Genomic DNA, 25,938 nt, shown 5'->3' on the forward strand with positions numbered 1-25,938 from the left:
AATCAAAGTGAAATGCTCTGTTGTGGAGAAACTTGTCAGAATTGTTCACAGTGGTGGTGACAGGAACCAGACATCTGAAGTGTTTAACGTCTCTTCTAGCTCACAGAAAGTTATTACATGGAATAGTTACAAACACCTTGCCTGATGCCTAAGATTTTGTTTACTATAGTTAGGTAAGTTTTTCGGCCTTAAACATTTTTTTAATCCATTCAGAGTGGAAAAGTACATACAGGGTGCTTTACCCAAATATATATACATACATACATATCAGATTTTGTGTACCATGTTTAGGCCAGAGGTATTACCCACTAGACTACACCAACTACCACAGCACTAACTAGCACCCTAGTTACGATGCATTAAAAATAAACTATCATAATTTATTTATGTTTCTTTAAATCTATATATATTTGAGGTGATTGTGTGACGAAGGGAAGCACATATTAATTCATTTACAGTACCAGAAGGAAGAACTAGTACTCTTGTCCATGTACTTAAAGGGGAACTCCACTGCTTTTTCAAACTTTCTGCATAATTAAATGGTTAAGATGTAAACAAAGTCATTTAGAGTGGTTTAGTGTAAAATGATTCGTTCTAGAGAAACTGACAGAGTCAGAATTGTTCACAGTGATGATGATAGGAACCAGTTGTCCACTTCAAAAAGCTATTTCACAGAAAGTTATTGCAAGAAATAGTTATGGATACTGATGTCTTAGACACTTTTTATTGTAGTTTTGTGATGAACATTTGCCCTAAAACATTGTAATCAATTTATTTTAATCTAGTCTTGGTGGAGGGATATGTAAGGGGTGTTCTAAGGCAAAACAGGCCCCTAAAGATAACTCTTTATTTCAGATTCACCACTATTTTACCATCATTAACATTACATATAAAAAACTCAGAAGACATGTGTAGGTTCACTAGGGGTTTTGGATAGTAAAAATGACTATATTTGTGTTGTAGACGTGGCGACCCCAGCTGGTTCCTTTCTCCACCACTGCAAAGAAATCTGAGTCTGTAAATTTCTCTACAATTAACCATTTCAAACCACTCTGAGTGACTTTGTTTATATCTCAAACACTGAATTATGCAGACATTTTACAAGTAACATTTGAAACGAATTCGGACTTTTCTGAGTATTTTCAAACAATTATTTTACTAAAGCATATGTTGAGGAATTGTTTGGTTCCAACAGTAATTCACAGTTTATTTCTGATTCATTTTTGCATTTAATTACACTCTTTTCTCAAATGAGCAATTTATTTGAGACCAAAACAATCCCAAATAATGCTTAAGCTTCAGTTCTTTTGTTGGTAGACGTTGCATGAAATAAAATGTGCCATTGATACTTCTCCTTGCTCTTCCTCAAGCGTTTTTTTCTTTGTTTGGCTAACTAATTTTACTTATACTTGAACTAAAACGTAATAATGCTTTAACAAAAGCAAAACAAAACAGTATTTTAACTTCAGTAAGGTTTCAGGCCACTCTGCCCACCTCCGCCGTTCGTACAGTGAACGGACATTGACAGTTGCTAGTGGAGATGCCGATGAATCTGGCGACCAATCACAGCTCACCTTGAGCGTTTCTTATTGCAGCGATTTAACCCTCGAACGCGCTGATTGGCTCCGAGGGACTTACGCGCTGTTTTGTTGATAAATAACTGGGAGAAGAAGGTCGACCGTTCTGCGTAAGAGCTCTGAAACCTGCGAAAGTCTCACGGAAGACACGCAAATCTTTAGCCTGAACTTTACACTGAGTTTTGTTTTAGTTTTCAGACGCCGTTTTTAGAGCCGTCCGAGTGGAGAGGCCAAGTGTGCAAGAGTTCACCGTAAAATTCGCCTCGATGCAGCGGAATGTTTTCGCGCGTGTAACTTTCTTTTAAGCTTGCTCCGGATCATACTGTAGCATGTCGACGTGGTGAAGCTCCGGACTTCCTACAGAGGGTGGATGGTGCCTTGAATGTAGACTGGAGTGAGCAGGGTGCATGCTCGGAGTCGACTTTGCCCGGGGCTGGAGCCGTTTCTGCTGAACTCGCCCCTGTCATCCGAACCTCAGAGCACAAGGAAGAGGCCGACGACGAAACTGCAAGAAGAAGAGTTAAGTGAAAGTAATCCCGCTGGACCGAGCAATCGCGTAAACGGTGAGGAAGACTGTTTTCTGTAGTGTGCATTCATTTGCATTGCGATATGCGTGCTTATTACACGCTTATACGTGCTGTTGTGTGCATTCCTTGCAAGGGCGAGTACACACATAACTGTTAGGCCTGAGCAAATGAGGCTCTCTGTTATTTATAGAAGCCAGTTTCATGACTTTGTGCATAACTTTTTGCGAACAGTTTGTAGTAATGCTAGTAATGCCACGGTGAGGTCTAGTTTGGCTGGCAAGGGAGGGGTCAATAATGGTGAAAAAAACTTCTTGCTCCCATATTCTCTCTCTCCCCCTTCCCTCCTCACTTCCTGTAATTCTTGTTGTCTTGCAGTGCACCGTTCACGCCCCTAGTTTTCTGTCTGCTCTGCTGGGTTTGACTGCAAATCACGTTTCCTCTTAGGAATCAACCATCAAGATAATTCTTCATGCCTCAAGAGTGATTGGATTGGATTTAATTGTGAATAAACTTTTTTGTTATTTTTCAAGGGAGGCCACTGGTGCTGAATCTATCACTATTTTGATTTGAGGAAGGGCTTTATATAGAGCTGGACGATATGGCAAAAATGTTATATCACGATACAGTTTTTACAATATGCCATATGCCACAATATTTATTTTTATTGATATCTGATAAGTTGTAACAATGAAAGTAGTGCCACATTTAAAAAGTATTATCAAAAATTATCAATCCAATTATTTGTATTTACCAATTCACATTTTGTGGTGTACTAAATCCAGTTAACAGGACAAATGGTGCTCTTTTTGTAGTCAAACATGCAGTCAGAAAGTGTTTTTAAGCACAGTTAATATCCACAGTATTCTCAGAAAAGCTTTTTGCTATGTAATTTATCATGATAATGATAAATATGGTCATATTGCCCAGCATTAGCTTTGTATTGGTCATGCAAATTCACCACCCTATAAAATGATTTCATATTTATCACTCCTGAAGGATTGCTCTTCAAGAGAACGATAGAAGCTGTATTCTTGCACATCTTTTCTGGTCCACGTTGTCCTGCCTTTGTTGAACAGTTTTACCTCAGCTTGCAATTGATTGCACAACAGGTTAAGGAAGTAATCCTTTATAAAGTAGTTACATACTCCACAACTGTGTAAACCGTTGCATTGTTTCTCCTTGTAGGTCACTGCTTTTCAGAATCTTGCCTGAGGGATGACAGTCTGCTTAGCTGTTTACAGCATATCTAGTTTGGAGAAGGGGAGCAAAGGGGGAAGTGCGAAAGTTCTCTTTCCTCTTCTTCATGACATCTGCCCACCAAGATACATCTTTCTGAAAGAGACAGTCAGGCTTACAGAGCAGGTTCCTCTTGGATGGTCTATACTTCTGCAAGGCCTTTGTAGTTTTACAGTTTTAACATGAGCCTCTCTCCTCATCAGAGAGGGAACATTAGTAATATCGCCAAGCAGAGCGTTGAAGCCATTGAGGAAGCGGCACAGCATTCAGGAGAGGTCTTCTACAACGTGGGGGCTCCTCCTTTGGAGCAGACTCACAGCAGTGCTGGTGGCAGGGGGGACCCTAGCCATGATCTCCAAGGCTCAGCTGTCTTCAAGCCTGAGAAAGCATATCAGGTGTGGGGTCACTTTCAGCAGTCAGGTCCAGTCAAGTGGGTGCATCAGGACCCGATGCAGACGTCCACTTGGTTTCAGGGGATTCAAAACCCATCCAAACTGAGCCAGAGCTTTGGTCCTTCTATGAGTGGAATCGACGATGCACGGGCTCATCAAGCTTTGCACAAGACAAATCATGATATGGAAGCTTTGCAGCAGGAAAAAATGGCTGTGGGTTCCTCTGCGTCCTTCTCTGAACCTTCACAAACTCTGGCACCAGGAATGGAATGGGATCATCACACGATGGCAGCCATGCATCATGCTCAGTTCCAGGCCATCCAGCAGGGTCACAAGCCAGGAGACCCACAGTACCAACCTCACGCCATGCGGCATGCCATGCCTGATTCCACTTTGCAGCCTTTTCAGTTAGCGTTCGGACCCACTAAACAACCCCAGGCCTCTGGCTTCTTTCCAGCATTCCACGGCAACAGTGTCCCGCAGAACGTTGGCTACAGTGAACAGCCGAAATCACAGCAGCAGCTCCTGCACCTACAACAGCACCAAATGCAGCATCAGCATCAAATGCAGCAACTGCAGCAAATGCACCAGCTGCAGCAGCAGCAGCAACAGCGACTGCACCAAATGCAGCAGCAGTACCATCATCAACAGAAACTGCAACAGATGCAGCAGCAGCAACTGCAACAGCAGATGCAAAGCGTTCAACAGCCAGAAACAATTGCTGTGCAAGCACGCTCGCAAGACCAGCGGCCAGCAAGACCTCAACAGCTGGACGATAGTCAATTAAAAGTAGATTCTAGAAGTTCAGCTCAGCAGAGGCAGCCCCCTTCTGTACAGGCTCAAACACAGGATCCAAGTCCCCAGTCTCCAGTTGGCCAGGATTCTGGACCTGCCAAGGCACCTCAAGAACCACAAGAACCCCAAACCAAACCTGAGGTCCTCCCTCGGCGCTCTAGACGGCTCTCCAAGGACGGACTCTCTCCTGTGAGCAGCCAGCCACCCAAAGAGCCTGCCCGTAATGGAGGTACGGGTGGCCAAGGGCCCTCTGGAGGAGTCATCCAAAGCACACAGAGAAGGAGGAGAGCTTCCAAAGAGATCAACCTTGAGACTCTTGCGCAGAAGGCATCAGAGATGGAATTTTTGCCAGCAAAGGTGAGAGTGCTTGTTAGTCTGACTGTTTGGTCACCTTGCTTGTTCTCCAATGGTCTAGGCATAGTTTCATGTACAGTACATTTTTGGCACAATGGTTGCATATAGTACCAAAAAAAATCTAACTCTAACAGTCCTGAAACTCTTTTTTTTGTTACTAAATAGAACCATTTCTAAAACGTTATTTGAAGAATCGTATATAGAAAGTTTTCAATCACAGAAAAAAGCCATTTGACCATGCAAAGAACCACGAATGCATTCAAATCGTTCTTCAGGTGCTCACGGTTCAATGTATAACCACTGCCTTTACTAAAGAACCCTTAAAGAACAATTTTTTAAGGATGCACTGTTCAAAAGTTTGGAATCCGACAATAGCTGTTACATAGACTAAAATGTTACGAATTAGACGCCGAAGTGTAAGGCAATGGTTTATTCACAGTTAAATTATTTTGGAGACAAGGTGTTTAAAAAGTAGCAAATGTTATTAAAAAATAAATTGTAATCAACGATTTACAGTAATTTCTTGTCACAAAATTAAACATTTTTAAAGTTATTATTAATTTATTTTTGATGTTCTTAAGCTTTCTCAGTCATTATTGAAGCATGAACAGCTTCATTCCTCATAGGAATGATTCTTTATTTTACACTATCCTATAATTTGTTTGAAACCTATGAAATTGTAAAGTAATAGCAATGTTGGAATCATTTTACAGTCATATGCAAAAAGTTTGATCATCCCCAGTCAAATGACATGTTTTGTTGATTTTCTAAGTGAAAATAAGTTAACATATTCTCTTTAGAGAACAAACTTAAATATGGCATTTTTTGGCCAATTTTAACACACAGTTTCTAATTATTGGCTGAGTTATTATATTGGGGAAAAATAAAACCTAAAATGTGCCATAATTTTTGCGCAGGCCACATTTTATGTTTTCATTTTTTTTCCAATATATTAAATTCAGCAAATAAACATTAATTGTGCATTAAAATGTGCAGAAATGTGTTTTTTGTAGGGGATGTGTTAACATAAAAATCAGCAAAACATAATTTGTCCAGGGGCACACAAACATTTTCACATGACTGCAAAAAAATGGTTTTATGTGACGGAAACTTTTGAATGGTGCATTGGTTATCTTCAGTGATCGTGTGAATGATATAAGTGATGGTGTGATGATAGAAGCTGAGTGGATAACCACCAGGCTTGGGTGGTTCAGATCAACCCATGCATGAAAAAGCACAAGGCAAATCACTTTGCAGAAAGTGAGAAAGCTAGTTTTGATTTAGATTTGAATGGTGACACTCCACAACTGCCTTCAGTTCACGTGAGACAAAGATGCTCTCGATAAATCGATTAAATATGTGAAAAAAGCTACCTAACTTGCAAACATAAGACTTGAAACTCATAACAGTGTTTTCAACTGCATGTACATTTTGTACAGGTTTAATGCTTTGTGAGTAATGTTTTGAGTTTATTTACACTCTTGATCCTGATGTGAACTGCGGTTTTTGGAACCACTGATTTGATGTCTTCTATGAGTATGTACAGTAGATTTAGCTCTGTAGGCTGACAGAGAGCACTTGCATGTCTGCACACCTACACATTCCACACATGCTCCAAACACATTCAGGAGTGCTAGGGAGGGGCTGACGGCGCACCCGCTCTTGGTGTGTTTGCTAACAAACACCATGTAAAAATTCTTTTCACACGCCCTTATTTTTCTTAGCCGGAATACCCAGTGGCAGCTTGCACAGTTTGTGCCAAAAATAAACTCAAAAGATATGTGTTTAAGCTGTAAAAGGGCAAAAGCATTGCAGTGTTGTGTAAAGCAACAACTATAGCTCCTGGAAATGTGGCAACACTGCAGTAGAATCTGGGAAGAGGAAGCGTGATTTAAAAATAAGTCATTCATTTTCTTCTTGCCAATCAAATAATCCTGTGAGGCGGGATTTACTGTCATTTTCCTTCATGTGCTGAATCCAAGAAACAGTTTCAATCTGATTGAATCAGATTCAATCAGATTGAAACTTACTTGATTGAGATTGAAACTTACTTGATTGACTTATCCTAAATCCAGATCCAACCACAGATACATATTGACTGCTGTTTTAACCTCTTAAAATTCCAGGCTTATCGTATTCTAAGACTTATTATTGAGTAACTACATGTAAACTATGCACAGTGAGTTATTCTTATAGGAGTCAAGACTAGAAGTTTGGACCCACTGACATGTCCTGGCCATTTAAAAGGTTTAAGCCTTTGCAGTTGAAAGCATATAAAGATGAATGAATTAATGTATGATTTAATTAGTGTGCACTGTAATTAAAAGACAGCAAGGCAGCACCTTGCTCTTCTCAGGAGCCAGGCTGCTAAGATCATAGGAGACAAACAACCCCAATTTAAGGGTATATGTTTTCAACATATAGACAAAACACACATTTTAGCAACTTATCCCCTTCTCTCAACATTCTAGGTCCTGCCATCAGGCCGAAGACTGAAAGTTCGTATGGCTAGAAAAGTAGTTATTAAGAATCTTTTATTTCATTAGCTGTGACAATTCTAAATAAATGTTGATTTAAACAAATTCCTTAGGGAATCAGTACTCCTGTACATGTATCTCTCTGTGGATCTGTAGTGTATTGTGGTTTTTTTGCCCCTCTATATTTGTGCTGAGTGTGTTGTCATGGTTAAATTGCATTTCACTTATATATTTAATGTGTTTCGTGTGTTTAGTGAAGTTTTCTATAGAGAAATTTCCATTTTGTATAAATGAAATGGACAATAAAGTACAACCACGTTTCCAAAAAAGTTGGGACACTGTACAAAATGTAAATAGAAACAAAATGCAGTTGTGTGCAAATTATTCAAACCTTATATTTAATTGAAAATAGTACAAAGACAACATATTAAATGTTGAAACTGAGAAAGTTTTTTGTTTTTTGGAAAACTATTTTGAATTACGTCCCAGCAACACGTTTAAAAAAAGTTGAGACAGGGCAACAAAAGGCTGGTAAAGTTGTCTAATGCTAAAAATCACCTGGTGGTTAAATGGCATCAGGTCAGTAACATGATTGGGTATAAAAAGAGCATCCAAGAGAGGCTGAGTCTTTCAGAAGTAAAGATAATGAGGGGTTCACCACTCTGTGAAAGACTGTACAGGCAAATAGTGCAACAATTCAAGAATAACAATTCTCAATGTAAAATAGCAAAAGATTTGGGGATTTAATCATCTACGGTACATAATATCATTAAAAGATGAGAGAACCCAGAGGAATCTCTGTATGTGAGGGACAAGGCCGAAAACCAATATTGGCTGGCCGTGATCTTCAGGCTCTCAGGCAGTACTGCATTAAAAACAGACATGATTCTGTAGTGGAAATCACTGCATGGGCTAGGAACACTTCTGAAAATCGCTCTGAGCACAGTTCATCACTGTATCCACAAAAACAACTTAAAACTCTACCATGGCAAGAAGAAACCATATATAAACAGGATCTAAAAACACTGCCGCTTTCTCTGGGCCCGAGCTCATTTAAGATGGACTGAGGCGAAGTGGAAAAGAGTCCTGTGGTCCGAAAAATCAAAATTTAAAATTCTTTTTGAAAATCATGGATGCTGCGTCCTCCAGGTCGAAAACAGTCTGGCTTGTTATCAGCACACAGTTCAAAAGCCAGCATCCGTGATGGTATGGGGGAGCATTTGTGTACATGGCATGGGTGACTTGCACATCTGTGAAGACAACATTAATGCTGAACGATATATACAGATTTTGGTAACATATGCTGCCATCCAGACGACGTATTTTTCAGGGAAGGCCTTGCTTATTTCAGCGAGACATTGCCAAACCACATTATGCACATATTACAACAGCACAACTTCGTAGTGAAAGAGTCCGGGTGCTAAACTGGTCTGCCTGCAGTCCAGACCTGTGACCCACTGATAACATTTGTCAAGTCAAGTCAAATTTATTTGTATAGCACTTTTTACAGCTGATGTTGTCACAAAGCAGCTTCACAGAAATCCATTAAAGACAAAGTTTTAACATGAAATGGAAATCCTCCAGGTGAGCAAGCCAGGGGCGACAGTGGCAAGGAAAAACTCCCTCAGAGCTGGGGAGAAACCTTGGGAGGAACCAAGGCTCACATGGGGGGACCCATCCTCCTCTGGTCAAACTACCTACATAATTATTATACTACTAATATTAATAGTAGTAGTAGTAATAATAGTTAGGAGTCCATGAAAACTTTAATGTAAGGTGGGCAGCTAGTCTAAGGCAAGTGCCGGTGACTGGGGCGTGGGCAACTGGTCTGAAGCAGGTAGCAGGAGAGCTCAACAGACAATCATCCATCAGTGTCCGGCCGGACAGGTGGGCAGTCGTTTACTCAGAAAAAGGTAGGGAGATGGAGTTAGTTTAGTTCTGTATGGGTGTATGTATAATAATAAATAAATCATTTCCAGAGTGTGGCTAACGACTCTGGCAGATCTGACTATAACAGCTTAACTAAAAGGAGCGAACCAAAAGGACACACAGATACGGGAGCACCCTGAAACAATTTGGCATCCCTCCGCTCCACCGTCCACAAACCTGAGTGATCGCGTGTGAGCAGCAGGACGACAGCACCAGCGTCTCAGTTTACTATAATTCCCTGCGTCCATGGACCCCTGGATCTGCTGCCTTTATCTAAGGGGGAACATTAACTACCAAAAGCTAAACTAAACAAGTGAGTTTTCAGCCTAGATTTGAAGATTGCGACTGAGTCTGAGTCCCGAACATTTTCTGGAAGATCATTCCAGAGTTTGGGGGCTTTATAAGAAAAGGCTCTTCCCCCAGATGAAACCCTCTGAATTCTGGGAACTATTAAAAAGCCAGCACTCTGTGATCTGAGTAATCGTGGTGGCTCGTAATGGGAAATAAGGTCTTGCAGGTACTCAGGAGCGAGCCCATGTAGGGCTTTATACATCAATAAAAGAATTTTGTAATCAATATGGAATTTAACAGGCAGCCAATGAAGTGATGATAGAACTGGACTGATATGATCAAATTTTCTAGTTTTAGTGAGAACCCTGGCTGCAGCATTTTGAACTAGTTGAAGTTTACTTAAATTTCTGCTGGTGCATCCTGATAGTGGTGTATTACAATAGTCTAGCCTTAAAGTAATAAAGGCATGTACTAATGTTTCTGCATGTTGCGAAGATGTAAAAAAGCTGTCCTAGTGATACTGCCTATGTGTTGATCGAATGATAAATCTGGATCAATTATGACGCCAAGATTTTTTGCTGCTGAACCTGGTATAACTGGAAAGTCAGCGAGATTTAAAGTTAAATCTGATAATTTATTTCTTGCCACTTTTGGACCCAGAAGGAGAACCTCTGTTTTGTTTTAGAAGGAGGAAGTTACGCAACATCCAGCCTTTCACATCTTTTACACAGTCCTCTATTTTCTTTAACCTGTATTTGTCATCAGGCTTGGCTGATATGTACAATTGTGTATCGTCTGCGTAACAGTGAAAGTTAATGCCATGGCTACTTATAACTGTGCCTAACGGTAACATGTATAATGTAAATAATAATGGTCCTAAAATAGAGCCTTGCGGAATTCCAAATCTTACTTGTGAATAATTGGAAGATAAATCATTTACCTTTACGAACTGATAACGTTCCGTTAAGTAAGATTTGAACCATGATAGGGCTGTCCCTGTGATTCCAACCATGTTTTCTAACCTTTCTAGGAGAATGTTGTGGTCTTTCGTATTGAAAGCTGCGCTGAGGTCAAATAGCACCACCAGGGATGTGTAGCCTTGATCAGAGGCAAGAAGAAGATCATTTGTTATCTTAACTAGAGCTGTCTCAGTGCTGTGATGTGGCCTGAATCCATATCGGAAATTTTCATATATGTGGTTTTTATGTAGATATGAACTTGAACTGAAGTAGTTGGGCTACAGCTTTTTCCAACATCTTAGATATAAATAGTAGGTTAGATATAGGCCTGTAATTAGACAATATGCTAGCATCAAGGTTTGGTTTCTTGATCAGAGGCTTAATAACTGCTAGTTTAAAAGCTCTGGGTACATGGCCCAGGCTAAGGGACGAGTTTACTATAGTTAAAAGAGGATTAATGATAACTTGTAGCACTTCTTTGAGTAATTTTGAGGGAATTGCATCAAGTGTGCAGGTTGTACAATTTGCAGAGGAGATAATGTTCTCTAGTTCTAGCTGTGGGAGTGGGTAGAAAGTTTCCAGCCTTTCTTCTGCAACTACTTTATGTTTTATATCAACCACATCAGATGACAGCCAAGTTGGATTTAATACTGTGGGCTCAATTTGTTGTCTAATATTTTCGATTTTATTATTAAAAAAGTCCATAAAAACGTCACTGGTGAGAGTTGCCGGAATTTGTGGTTCAGTACCTGCCTGATTTTTTTGGAATTCTGGAAATCACTCTAGGATTATATTTATTATTCTCGATCAGCGAGGCCAGATATGCTGAGCGAGCTTTAGTGAGAGCATTTCTATACTCTGTAAGGCTGTCCTTCCAGGCAAAGTGGAACACTTCCAGCTTGGTGGATTGCCATTTCCGCTCTAGTTTCCGTACTGTTTGTTTTAAGGTATGGGTTTTATCATTGTACCATTTGGCACATTGTGGAACGAAAAATACAACAAAGGAGACCCCAAACTGTTGAGCAGCTGAAATACTTTATCAAGCAAGAATGCGAAAACATTTCACTTTTAAAACTACAGCAGTTGGTCTCCTTAGTTCCCAAACACTTACAGAATGTTGTTAAAAGAAGAGGTAAAGCAACACAGTGGTAAACATGGACCTGTTCCAACTTTTTTTGGAATGTGTTGCAGGCATCAAATTAAATGGGTATATATTTTTAAAAAAGCTGTAAAATTTCTCAGTTTCAACATTTAATATGTGTGCAGGACGTTCAAGTGACTTTAGTTACTTTTTATTTTGCACCTTTACATTCATCACGTCATCACATTACATCATGTATGAAGTACTTTAATTCAAATGCTGTAATATATTAATGGAGATGTTGTTTTGCCTGTTAGCTATCTTTTAGCCCATTAGCTGGCTGATCAGCCTAGTCCTATATAGGAAAATAGGTTTGCAACCCCTCAGCTTAATCAGAACCAGGTTCTTACTTCGTCAGTACTCTCTGTGGTCCATGCGAGCAGTCAAAAATTATTAATTAACCTCACAAGGATTTTTAGTGACATGGTGCTGTAATACAGAATTTAGTTATACTGCAGCTTTGAACACGAATCAGCCAATTTTTGGACTGGAACTATCAGTTTTATAAAGTAATTTTGGGCCAGAACTATTGTAAAACAATGTCTTAGACTTTAGGCAGTGCATTCATACCCATTATAACTTTTGTAGCTTTTAGAGGTATTAAACATTTCAGACGTCTGAATCCCATCACCTCCACTGTGAGCAATTCTGACCCAGTAAATTTCTCTTTACAATCAAGCCACTCCAAGTGTCATTGTTTACATCTTAATGATTTAATTACGAAAAAATTATGAAAAAATCGGTGGAATTCTCGTTTAATTGCCCAGCTTCTGTAAGGTAATGACGTCTTTGTGCTTGACCCTTAATGCTCCAGTTTAAATGACATATCTTGGTTGCTGTTGAATAAAAACCTAGCCCATCATTTGCTGTTTAGAGATTTTGTTTAAAATAACAAAATCTGTATGTTACATTTTTTAAATAATATTACAATCCCATTTCCAAAAAAGTTGGGACGGTGTGCAGAATGTAAGTAAAACAAGAATGCAATGATATGCAAACAATATTATTGTTATATATAAACAATATATATTGTTTATCATGTAAACAATATTTTTAAAGAAAAACACTACAAAGACTTGTTTGTTGAAAAATGTATGCCTATTTTGAATTTGATGCCAACAACACGTTCCAAAAAAGTTTGGAAGGGGGCATGTTTACCACTGTGCTGCATCACCTCTTCTTTTAACAACACTCTGTAAGCGTTTGGGAACTGAGGAGACCGACTGCTGTAGTTTTGAAAGTGAAATGTTTTCCTGTTCTTGTTTGATATAGGATTTCAGCTGCTCAACAGTTCAGGGTCTCCTCTGTCGTATTTTTCAATTCATCATGCGGCAAATGTTATGTGTGGGTGACAGGTCTGGACTGCAGGCAGACCAGTTTAGCACCCGGACTCTTTTACTACAGGGACATGCTGCTGTAATATGTGCAGAATGTGGTTTGGCATTGTCTCGCTGAAATAATCAAGGCCTTCCCTGAAAAAGACATCGTCTGGATGGCAGCATATGTTGCCAAAACATGTATATATTGTTCAGCATTAATGGTGCCTTCACAGATGTGCACGTCACCCATGCCATGTACACTAATGTACCCCTATTCCATTATGAATACTGGCTTTTGAACTGTGCGCTGGTAACAAGGACACTTTTTCACTTCCCTTCAGTCCATTTTAAATGAGCTCGGGCCCAGAGAAGGTGGTAGCATTTCTGCATCCTGTTTATATGTAGTTTCTTCTTTGCATTTTAGAGTTTTAACTTGCATTTGTGGATGCAACGACGAACTGTGTACACAGACAGTGTACTCTCTCACAATCTCTCCGTCTTGCTTGTCACTGTTGTTCCCTCTGTCTGACCTCCTGTGGTCCTGTCTCCTCAGCGTGATGAAGGCTCATCAAGGCAGGCTGGAATGCTCCCGCTAGTGATCCCTGTCTCTGTGCCTGTTCGGAGGAGTCAGGGCCAGACGGAGCAGGCGGGCAGCTGGGGTCGGGAGCAGAAGCCTTCTTCAGAGAGCGTTCAGCAGCAGTACCAATACGACCGCAAGCCCTCCGTTATTGTAGCCCGCCGCCGCTCATTAAGGAACTCAGCTTCCGAAAGTTTTAACCAGGTACATTCAGAAAATCCACGAAGGTGTGGACATAAAACCAAATTTGTTGCAGATATTTTTGATATTATTTTTTTGATTTAAATCATTTGTAAGAAAATGTCTTTTTACTTGTCTGGAACGATAGAGCTGTATGATTTGATGAAAACTGAGAAAGCTGTATAACATCCAAAATGAACTCTATAACATGTCAAAAACATGTGGGTTAGGATTAGGTTTTGGGTTGAGTTTAAGGTTAGGATTAAGGTTAGGGCCAGGGTTAAGGTTAGGTTTTGGGTATGGTAGGGTGAGGTCAGGTTCTGCGTAATGGAAGTAACATATTACCAATACATCTCCTTAATGTAAGTAATGTATCAACAGAACATCTACAAGATGTTTCCCTTAATGCATTCAGATGCTTCACTACTCGTACTTTACTGATATGCTGTTGATGTAGTACTGATAATCTGTTAAGAGTTTATTAATCATCTATAAAGGACCACTCCAAATAAAGTGTTACCAAAATAAAATTAATATCTAGAATGACAAACATTTGCAAAATGGTAATAAAATCTTGAGGCAGATAACTGGACAAACAATTGCTATAAGTAGGTAATTATGTATTAATTATATATAATGTATTTTTTGAATTATTTTATTTATTTATTTAGTTATGTTACTTTTTAATCTAACTTTTAAGAATACCTTTTGGTGTCTAGTTGATAGTATTTCAAATAATGTTGAAGTTACTAATATGACAAGTGATACCTTCTAGCTTCTAAATGGAGTTGTTTTTCAAACCAACTATTTTTTTTTGTTTTTTTTTTTTGCATATTTAGCATATTCGATTTGTATAGAATTATTCAAATAGAAAAGCGATTTATGGCAGATAAATGGTACAGTTCAGCATATTTCTATCCCCATCCGTATCCTGATCAAGGATGAAGTGACAGAAGATGGGAAATCAGACAAGATAAAGCGTAGGCCCCGGCCGGAGCCCCTGGTCATACCCCCGCCCAAACCCTGCACCTTCATCGCTCCCTCCCTCTACTCAAGCATTACATCCTACCAGAGCCACCTGCGCTCCCCTGTCCGCTCACTGGACCACCCACTGATCTTGCCCCCCTACACTCCTCCACCCATCCTGTCGCCCGCGCGTGAGGGAACCGGCCTCTACTTCTCAACCTTTCTGTCCTCTATAGCAGGGGGTGCCCAGGGGCTGCCTCTACCACCTACACCTAGGACTGCTTCCAGAAGCCTCCTACGCTCCAGTAAGAAGCAAACTTACTGTTCATTTATTAGACAGTCCTTATTTTATAACACTTTAAAGTCATGGTTCTCAAACCAGTCCTCAGAACCCTCAAAAAGTTGGCTCTCTGTGCACATTCTTAGTGATACATGCTCTCAGGTGTTTTGGAAGCTCAAGACTCGTTTAATAACCACTGCTGAAAAAATGTATTTATAAATCATGCTTTGAATCATGTTAAAGCATTTTATGGAATTACCGCTATGTTGTTAAATAGGTTATTCTGGAAATTTTAAATTACATGCTTTGTGATGCATTTGTAGAGTGTTTAATGACTAACAGCTTTTTTTGTTGCTGATTTTTCAGGCAGTTCAGACATCACTCCTCCAGTGCTTCCTCTGATTGGAGAGGCCACACCTGTCAGTCTAGAGCCGTGAGTACAACCCCTTTTTGGTGCATATTAAATCTAATACTGTTTAATATTTTGATTTGTGTCATTTGGTCTTAAATGAACAGTTCAGAAAAAAATTATTGGTAAGTAATAAAAAGTGAAAAATGTACAAGATGGCTGGTACTAATGTTTTTAGCTATGTAATGTACTCTACAATTTCATAGGTTTTAAATAGTATGTTGGCAAATGGAAAATATAATATTTTTTATGTGTCCGCAATGATAAACCAATCTGTAGAAGATTGCAAGGTGACTTAGAAAGCCGTAGAACATCAATAAGGAAGTTAAAAGAAAAATAATATGCTGCTTAATACGCATACTTAAAAGTGGTGATTAATTGAGGCAGATAGCCAGTCAAGACACTACTGTAAGTAGGTAATTCTAGTATATTATTTGATGTGATTTATTTTTGTATGAATTATTGTATATTAGTTTGGTATTATTTATTCATTATTTATTTATGTTATTTATTTTTGATACCAGAAACCAGAAAAGTTGAATAAAACATATTCAGTGCTGTTTTAAAGTTTTTCAAAAATAACTTAAAACCCAAAGCGCAAAATCTTTCATTTACTAGAACTACAAGGCTATTGTAGCTAACAAGTAACATAAAACATTCAAGATAGCTTCTGTAACTGTTTTTAGCTATGCACTGTACCACATTGGCAAGTCTTTTTGAAATTTCTTAACAACTCAGTGTGGTTTAAGGCAAAGTCTGCTGCATTTGTTTTAACAGATAAATTTGTGGTTTTTTTTGTTTTTGTTTTTTTTTTGCTAAACTAATCACTTAAGGACATAACTTGCGGCGAGGGTCTTTTATAGTGATTATAATGCAAAAAGCATTATAATTACTATAATCAAGCAGATCAGTGCATTATAATCAAGCAGAAGCACACCTTATTACACTTTTTAATCAATTACATCTCAGCCTTTAAACAACTGCTAGGTTGGAATGAAATCCTGTAGCCTCACAAGTCCACCTGTAGATAAGACGTGACCCCGATTCACAGTGTTATAGTATCTTATTTAATTTCAGAAACAGTCATTGCTTAAGACAAAAAAAAAGCACATCTGTTTTGAGATTTCCAAATCTTCTCTGTATCACTGTATAAGTTCTTCCAATTTTCTCTCTCTTAGCCGCATAAATATCGGCTCTCAGTATCAGGCAGAGATACCAGAGCTTCAGGACCCGTCTTTGGCTCTGCAGGATCAGCACAAAGCTACTCTGGTGTGGCTGCCATTACCAGAGGCTGAATCTACACCCTCCCAAAAGGAGAGAGGTGACTTTGGATTAAAATGTCCTGCCTTCTGTCTGCGTACCCTCCCTTATTCGCATGTTGACTCTCTTTTTGTCCTCTAGTTGACAGTCTAATGAACGTGGCCTGCTCTAGTGTGCTGTGTGGAGGGGGGACCAACGTGGAGCTAATGCACCACTGCCTGCATGAAAACAAAGGTGACATCCTGGTAAGCTGAGAAGACCAGCTGCGTTGTGTTCTATTTAGTTCACTTTACACTCCTACACAAGCGTACTGTAACAATGGTTTGAGAATATACATGCTATTTTAGCAACAGAGAATGTAGAGAAACAACACAGCTAATTCAGTCACCACTTGAATGGGAAATAAACACATAGCCTGTGTATTCTTCTAGAAAACCCTGGAAATGTTGTTGATGAAGCACCCTGTCTTCTCCAGGAATCACCACCTCGCAAACTACCATTACGCAGGTGGGACACCAGTTTTACTTTTTCTGGAAGATGAGGGGTTGTAGCCTGACTCTCAGTCTGGAAACTAAAAGTCTAATTTCTGAACCCAACCCTTCAACTGGGGAACTTGTTACCTTCTCACTGATGGAGAAGCAAATTCATGGAGAGATATGGAGAAATGCTGCCCTTTGTTTATTTAATTTCCATTAAGTAATGGCCATTAAGTAAAAGCTGTAAAATTTGCAGGAGATATTTTTGAGAAGGTTAGATATAAGTTAATCGACTTGAGGAGCATAATAAGTTGAATCAAAATAAGCAAAAACACAACAGGAGCTTCTTAAACTGAAGTTCAGAAATTTTTTTAGAATATATAGAGAAAATTTGAATCCTAATAACCTGCTGGAAGGTTAAACAGTACTTAAAACTTTTATCTTTGAGATAGAGGAGAAAATCAAGCTCCACTTTTGCTTCAGATTTAAAAAAATCTACTGGAGTTTCTGTCCATCCTTCCACTGTGAGAAGAACTCAGCACTTAACACTGTGAGTCTAAAAGGATGTGTAGCTGTCAAAAAGCTCTTACTGAGAAAAGGAAATAGGCAAAAAACAGAACATTTGTAAATCAGACCAAGAAGCTAATGGTGTTCTCAGAACAATGAACTGACCGCCACCGAGTCCAGACCTCAACATCATTGTGTGTTTTTGGTTTTTTCCTGACTCGTGAGAAGCAGAAAATGCATCTCCTAAGACTGAACTTTGGAAGTGTGGAAAAATATCCCTGCAGATTTCTTTGAATTATATTTCAATTATATTTATTTGTGGAGGCTTCTGTGTAATTTTCTGTTTAATGTGTTTCCTGATTTTTTTCCTTGACTTCACAAAAATGAATAACTTAATGACTTACTGGACATGAAATAAATGAAGGGTGGTCTTGGTGAACTTTTGCACAGTACTTTTTCTATGTAGAGACAACAAGACCTCCCTAACACCAACCCTGCTTGGCCAAATGATCAGAAAAGTATTACCTGGTATAATATTTATCATTGTGATATAAAATTTGTAAGAGGAAGCAGTGTCAGACAGTTAGATCATGAGTAACATGTATTCCATAGGCTCATACTCAGGCTACGTGGTAAAGAATAATGAGGTGGAGTTCACAAGGACATTTCCATATCTGTCAAAAGTGCACCTCTTACCATTGATCTGATGAGAACAATGTGATGATGACTAACAGACCCCACCACAAAGCAACGCATGAAATTTACGCTGCGTTATTCATTTAATAAGTTCACCACATTTAACCTTTTGACAGAACCTATTCTGACATGACCGTGCGTCAGTCAGTAGGAGATATTCTGGGGCATGGCTTCAGTCAGTCAAATTGAAGTTGAACAAAATTAAATAGAAATTAATCACTGCTGTCAGTTCACATCCAGAGCTGTACAATCCAGCTCTGAAGGTCTATAATGACAGCTCACAACTGGCTTATTTAAAACCCACGCACGTCTTTTGCTTCCTTCTATGAAAGAGAAAAGCAACCCAAGCATTTTTCATATATGAATGTCTATGTTTGAACCCATTCACGCGAATCCTGGTCATGTACAGAACAAAAAACCTGATCTTTGCCCACAAACAAACATGCAACAAGCCAGGAACACATAATAATATAGTTTTGTTTAGATGTATACCAAAATGTCTTGTGAGCACAGCCTGTGAGTTACATCACATTTTATTTATTCTTGTACCTAAAAAGAAAAAATACATTAATAACACTGTGCCATTTCTGTCACACTACAGAATGAGGAGAACCACCCAAGACTTTTATGATGCAATTATAGACTGTAATGATAACATTTTTATATCTCTTATGAATTGTCAGATGATATTATGCACAATATGGCAGTCTGTTATCAGATTATACCTTTAGGTGTAAAGGTACATTTAAGTGTAAAGAATGAACAGTAGGCCTGAGTGGCACAACTATCTAAGCGTTGGCCCTATCATCAGGAGATCGCGAGTTCGATCCCTGGTGATTCTACAGCCATCTGTAGCCGGGAGTCCAAGAGAGCACAATTGGCCTTGCTCTCTCTGGGTGGGTAGGATGGCCCCTCCTTCTCCCCCCATCACTTAACGCGATGCTAGTCAGCGCAGGCGTCTGTTAGCTGACGTAACAGATCTGGTGGTTGGCGCTTTCCTCCGAGCGCGTTCAGCTGTCCAATGACGTTGCGTAAGCGGCAGTTCGAAAAGAAGTGGTGGCGCTTCACATGCCCTCCTAGCGCTGATAGTATCGTGTGATTGGGGGAGTCCTAACTAGCGGGTGGAATTGGCGACGACTAAATTGGGGAGAAATTGGGTTAAAAATCCAAAGAAAAAAAAAGAATGAACAGTAGAGCCAAGAACAGTTTATATAAATGTTCTACAAAAATGTTTGTTTGCTTGAAATTTTCATTATTTTGCCAAAGGAAAAGAACTGACGTGTGTTTATAATTCCATTAGGATCAGACTGTTGGACTGTGGATGAAAAGCGTTACTTCAACAAGGGGATCACGGCCTACAGGAAGGACTTCGTCCTGGTGCAGAAACTGGTATTAAGAATTCATTTTTCTGTTTATAATGGACACACTGTGCCTTCTTTTCATTGAAATGGCTTTGAAATACAAGTGTGTCTTTGTATTTATGCATGTGCAGGTGCGGAGTAAAACAGTGGCACAGTGTGTGGAGTTCTACTACACCTATAAGAAACAGGTGAAGGCCTCTCGCAATGGGATACTCATATATGGCCCCCCAGATCTACTACAGAGCACCTCTGAGGTAGGAAGCTCATAAGGAATACTGAAGATGGCTCAGAATGCATTAATTCACTATTTTAAATTGTTAAAATTGGCGAAAACTGCCCAGATGCACGACTGTGTAATTTGGCCCTACAAAAAAACGAGCTGTTTTTCCTTTTTTGGTGGGCTCATGAATAATTTGATGAGCTCTAATTCGATTTGCTGGTTTACAGTGAGGCACCGCGATGGCTCACAAAGAAGGAACTTGTCAAAGTAAACACAGGCAGAAAAATATCATACTGTTTAGTTAGATATGTGAGTTACTTGGAGCTTGCTAGCAGCTAAGATTATGTATTAAAGTTGTTAAGATGATCTGGCTTCAACCGTCAAAAAGTGAATAAAAATCACACAGTATGGCTGCAAATTACAGGTTGCAGTTGGGGTTATTAAAGCTGTCTGGGATCCTATTAAAGATGTGGGCACTTGTGGTTCGCCTGCTTATTTTGCGAATTTTCCGTTCCTCCTTAAATGATGCCAAGGTTATATTCCGAAGCCTATACAAACTGTAGCATTTAAGGTGGAACGGAACAGTCAACTTAAAAGTTGGCGAATATGAAGCCAACTTCAGCCTCGTTTAAAGGTGAACATCAGCCCTGTCCGTTGACAGTTCGGTTCTTTGGGATGTGTATGAAAAGTGCCGACATCCCTGTCACAACATGGAACAGTACATTTCTGCGCTTAGTCTGCCATTTTCATTGCTGTTGCACCATTTTTATTGTTTTGTTCTTCACAATACCTGCTGGGCTAGAACATGAGCTAGCGTATGTACGTTTTGGGGATATATATATATTAAGTCAAGACTGTTACGTAACAGTTCAGGATTTTTGAATTGGCCTGTTTTACTGCCCTCTCTTGCAAATGTGGGATTCTCATTTGATAGATAGATAATATATGAAATATATAAATATAAAGTATATGTAACTATAACTCTATGAACAATATATATACACAATTACAAATATATCTATGAATATATATATATATATATATATATATATATATATATATATACACACACACATTATACTATAAATACAGTATATTTGGTATGTTACGTACTGTTAGAGTAAGGTGCCACAAATTGTTTTTCAAGTGATTCCGTAAAAAAAGCATTTTAGGTTCCCTAAAGAACCAAAGACTTTGAAAAGGTTCTTCACACTTATTCATCTCAGTTAGAAATATATTTCTCTGAAGAACCAAGATTTTTTAAGGAACAAGAAGTGGTTCTTCTGTGGCACAAATTCTGGAAATTTCAGGTTTAGAAAATACAGGTCCCACAGATAGCCCAGACTGAAGAGTCATAGCCTGTAAATGTTAATGTTAGGCCACAGGACATGCTTAATGACAATACCAGTGCACCGCATGGCTGTCAGCAAGCTTTGTTATTCCTACGGCATAAGGAAAATTGAAACTGGCTTACTATTACTGAGAGGGCTCAGCCAACTACAGAAGGCCATTCACTCCACAGTAATTACTGCCAGACTGTAAACTACAGGCTGCAGATTCCTACTGAATTAAAATCATGGATCATGTCAGTAATCACTTAAATTACATTTCCTCCCCTGATAAAATGAAACCATCTTAAATAGGGCTCTGATCATTGGTGTCCTTGGTGGTTAACTGGTTTTGGTTGGTTAGCTGAGCATGAAACAGATTTCTCTCTTTTGCTCGTCCATTAAGATAACTCCGAAACAAGAACACTTTGATGAACCAGAGGAGAAGAAGCAGAAGGTGCAAACAGAAGAAACTGAAAGCGCTGGAGGTGATAACCTCAAAACCCTGCCCCAGACATTTCAGTTCAAAGAGGATGTAAGTATATGATTTGGTGTTTATGTTAACGTATACTAATTTGAACTGCAGTGAAATACTGTGTTTCTAGTTTTATTTGTAAGATAAAAGTAGCCTGGCTTTATACATTTTTTATGTCTGCCTTACAATGTTATTGGTAGAATAACAGGTACAATACAGTGTGCCATGCAATAAACTGCAGAATATAGTTTGTCAGTATGTCATATCAACTCCATCGGAGGTTGACTTTGACTGATGGTCGTGGAAGATCCCTGTCCTGCACATTTCATTGTTTGCACTGCTCTAACACACCCACTTCAGCTCAGGAAAAGGCTTGTTATTAGCTGATTAGTTGGATCAAGTGTGTTAAAGCACAGAAACACCAAAGTATGCAAGGCAGGGCTGCTCTACAACGAGGACTAGGAACCATTGATGCAAGATATCTTATGGTTGTCTGAAAGTATTTGAAGTATTACTGCTCTTGTCCAGGTGGATAAAGTGCTGGTGCTTAGCATCCCGAAAATCAGCTCTGTGGATCAGTTCACTGCTCTGAAGAAGGAAACTCAGACGCCTCCTTCTGCTCCAAAACCCCGTCCAGAAAGCACAGGGAAAAGGGCTCAGCCATCAGCCGCCTCCAAAAGTCAGGGAGAACCGGAGGGTATATTCCCCTGCAAGAAGTGCAGTAGGTGAGGTAGCATATGTCTTTGTTGCCTGTATAAAAATAATGTATATCCTGGTTCCCACTGATGCTTAAAAGTCTTAGAAAGTCTTAAAATACATGTGGAAAAGTAAGGTCAAAAAATGTCTGAAAATGTCTTATTTTTTACTATTGGTGGTATTAAGTTTGGGGATGTTGAGGCATTTTTAATAGATCAGGTGTTGTTTAAAATAAGTTGATCCAATTTGAATCCTTTGTTTATTATTCGTGCCATAAATTGACAATATCCACAACTTGCAGCAGTGAGGAGCGTTTTCAGATATTAACAAAGCAGTCTAAATGTCCACAGCTGTAAATGAGCAGTGTCTGTGTTTCTACTCTGTTTTAGCCGTCTTTTGTCTGAACACAGGCACGTAGAATGTGGGCAGTTGGATATTCTAGTCTGTTTTTAGCTGTTTGTCCCAAGTGACATGCTGCCAAAGCCATATTCAGTATGATTTTATATTGTGTGCGCAGCAGATGCTCCTTTCTCTCGGTTATGAACGTGCTGTTTCTGCTAACACCAGTTTAAGTCCAGAAGAAGTTCGGCGTGGCCAGTAAAGCAGATCGTTTCTGTGACAGTCTCGTTTTTAACCGGTCACAACTCGCAAGACAAGAACATGGCAGGAGTGTATTCTGTACTCATGAAACTAGAAAATGGTTGTTTAAAATATAATAGTCCACAAAAATTATAGATGTATATTCAGAGTGTACTGCCATGTACATATCAAAGATTTTACTTCATATTAAAGTAAATTGTAGCCACATGATCAGGGACGTCAACATTGAACCATAAGCCAAATATATCAAAATATATCAGTCCAGAATGTCACATTATACAGACACAGAAAGGTTAAGTATTTTTACTGTAGTTTTAATTGTCAGTGTAGCATATTTTATTTAAATTGTGCAGCTGTATGAAAATACAAAGATTGTAATAAACCCAGTATCAGCTACTATTCCATTTTAAAGGCCTCAAATCTTTTCGTATGGTGAAGGCAGGGTGTCGAATCAGGACATCCTCAATTAAATTATAAGCCAATCCCTAAAGAACCAGTCATTTTATATATTAAATTAATTCGGGACAGTCAGCTAAAACTGTCCAGCTGACAGCAGTCCCGTGGTCAGAAACTGATCACTGATGAAGGGCTAGAGGACGCCAAAAATGATAACAAAGTCAAACACACTGAGAAGAATGTGCATGGATCGTCATCTCAAAGCACACGTCCATGCTTTTACCAGTGGATTTGAACAATATAGACATTAAAACGTCTCATATTTACATTTACATGCAGACTCTTTTTATTTGCATTTCACATACTGTCTAAACTTTTGTGAAATTGAGGTTTGTGTATTAAATAACAAATACAAAAGTGTCTGAATACTTGTTTTCCCTCTGTGTAGCCTTTGTTTAGTTTACCTTGCTTTCAAATACAAACCTCTGAATAGATTTTAAAGCTCTTCAGTGTAAACAGTAAAGAGCATTTGGTACTTTGACCTGTGACCCACAGGGTGTTCTACAAAGTGAAGAGCCGCAGTGCCCACATGAAGAGCCACGCAGAGCAGGAGAAGAAGGCAGCAGCGGCAGCACAGAGACAAAGAGAGGAAGAGGAGCGGGCAGCGGCAAAGGCCAGGCAGGAGGCTGCGGTAGCAGGGAGGATAAGAGCACGGCCAGACGAAGAGGGGGATCGAGAAGACAGCAGTGAGCCGGAGGATGACCGAGATGAGGACTGGGCCTAAGGGGATTTAATGACACTGAGCTTTTTTTGGGCCATTGATTTGGCCAGATATACTTTTTTTCTGAGTTGAGTGTTTATACTGAAACATATTGACCAAAGCGGTGAGGGAAAATAGATTGTAAAAAAGAATACTTCTTCTATCATGTGAACATGAACTGTCACATCAATGAACATAACCTGTGTTAACATACATTGTGTGCTAGAATCTAGCTTTAGTACTTTTATAAAGGGTTCTTAACTGAGGCACTGTTTATGTGTACTTAGGTGTTAGACCTTATGATTGAATGTAAATTTAACATAAACTACACAACTAAACCAAGGTGCCCTATATTTGTAATTCTCTTCTAATGTGATCAGTGTTTCACAGCACCTTTTGTAATAGTGTAGGTGTTATTTTCTATGAATGTCAGAATTATGTATCTTTACATATAGTTACAGCTCTGTGCAAAAGTCAGAGACCACCCTTCATTTATTTTATTTCCAGTCAGAACGTCCATAAAATACAAGTTATTCGTTGTTCAGAAGCAGATAACAAATTTAACAGAAAAGTACACCCAAGGCTCAACAACTAAACAAAATATCAAGCTGTTTAGTATTTAGTGTGTCCTCTCTTACCTTTATTACAGCTTCCATTCATTTCAGGAGACTTGCTTGTACTTTTTCAAAGAAATCTACACCTCCAAAGTTCAGTCTTAGAAGTTGGTTGCATTTTCTGCTTCTCACTATCTAAATAATCCCAAACACATTCAGTGAAGTTGAGGTCTGGACTTCGGGGTTGTCTGTCCATTGTTCTGGGAACGGCAGCAGCTTTTTGGTTAGCAATTTTTTTGTCTGTCTTTTTCTCAGTAAGAGCTTCTAGACAGCTACACATCCTAGTGTTGTCTTCTCACAGTAGAAAGATGGGCAGAAACACCTGTGGATTTTTTCAAATCTGAAGCAAGAGTTGAGCACGAATTTCTCTTCTCCCTCAAAGATAAAAGCTTTTTTCAAAGATAAAAGTTGTTTATCTGATGGTGATAGTTTTGGTGGTCCCATTTTCTCCATATCTTTTAATAATTTTTGAGGTCTAATTTTGGAAAATTGTTTTTTCACTGATTTTCTTTTGAAGGGTGATCTCTGACTTTTGAATGTTGCTGTATAAGACACTTGTTTAAAATGATAGCCATAAGTGTGTAATCTTGGTTTTTTTCAAGTGACTGTTTCATATGATTCATATGTGTGAAAAGACTGTTAAAGTTAGGAGAAAAGAGATTATGATCAAAGAGATTGTATTTTATAACAGTTCTATTATCACTTCAAGGACACACTATTATTGAGATCATTATTCCACATTTTAATTGGATGTATTTTGTGTATGAAATGTATAAAATGATGGAAAAGTGTAATATTAACTTTTCTGTGTATTTGAAATGCTTTTCATCTTTTTTTATACAGAGTTTTTAATAGTTTTCAATAATGAGGGTGCACATTTTTTTATACAGAAGTGTAAGGTGTAAGGTGGTTGTTTTAATTAAAAACATCCATCTGGAGCTGGGGTATCTGTCTTCATCTTATAGCCATAAATCCATTACAGTTTTGTTTTATGTTTTTTGAATACAGAATAATAAAACTGTGCCTGCAAATACAAGCAGAATTGATAAAGTCTTCCATGTTTATTCATGTTGGGCAATAAATATGATTCAGAGTTCACCACAAGTAAAACATTGGTTTTATATGAATAACATTGACTGA

General features: G+C 38.8%; 1 protein-coding gene across 1 annotated transcript; it reads left to right on the plus strand.

Annotated features, from left to right (window-relative positions):
* The first annotated feature begins 1,661 nt into the window (after nucleotides 1-1,661).
* On the plus strand, nucleotides 1,662-25,844 carry mideasa (mitotic deacetylase associated SANT domain protein a). Its single transcript, XM_036582029.1, has 13 exons — nucleotides 1,662-2,140; nucleotides 3,290-4,884; nucleotides 13,551-13,778; nucleotides 14,695-15,025; nucleotides 15,367-15,433; nucleotides 16,588-16,730; nucleotides 16,811-16,914; nucleotides 17,101-17,176; nucleotides 19,649-19,737; nucleotides 19,841-19,963; nucleotides 21,664-21,792; nucleotides 22,261-22,457; nucleotides 23,980-25,844. The coding sequence occupies exons 2-13, from the start codon at nucleotides 3,523-3,525 to the stop codon at nucleotides 24,206-24,208; spliced, it is 3,078 nt and encodes a 1,025-aa protein (XP_036437922.1). The 5' UTR covers nucleotides 1,662-2,140; nucleotides 3,290-3,522; the 3' UTR covers nucleotides 24,209-25,844.
* Nucleotides 25,845-25,938: the final 94 nt, after the last annotated feature.

This window comes from Colossoma macropomum, unplaced genomic scaffold, assembly GCF_904425465.1.
Source record: "Colossoma macropomum unplaced genomic scaffold, Colossoma_macropomum, whole genome shotgun sequence".
Lineage (NCBI taxonomy): Eukaryota > Metazoa > Chordata > Actinopteri > Characiformes > Serrasalmidae > Colossoma > Colossoma macropomum.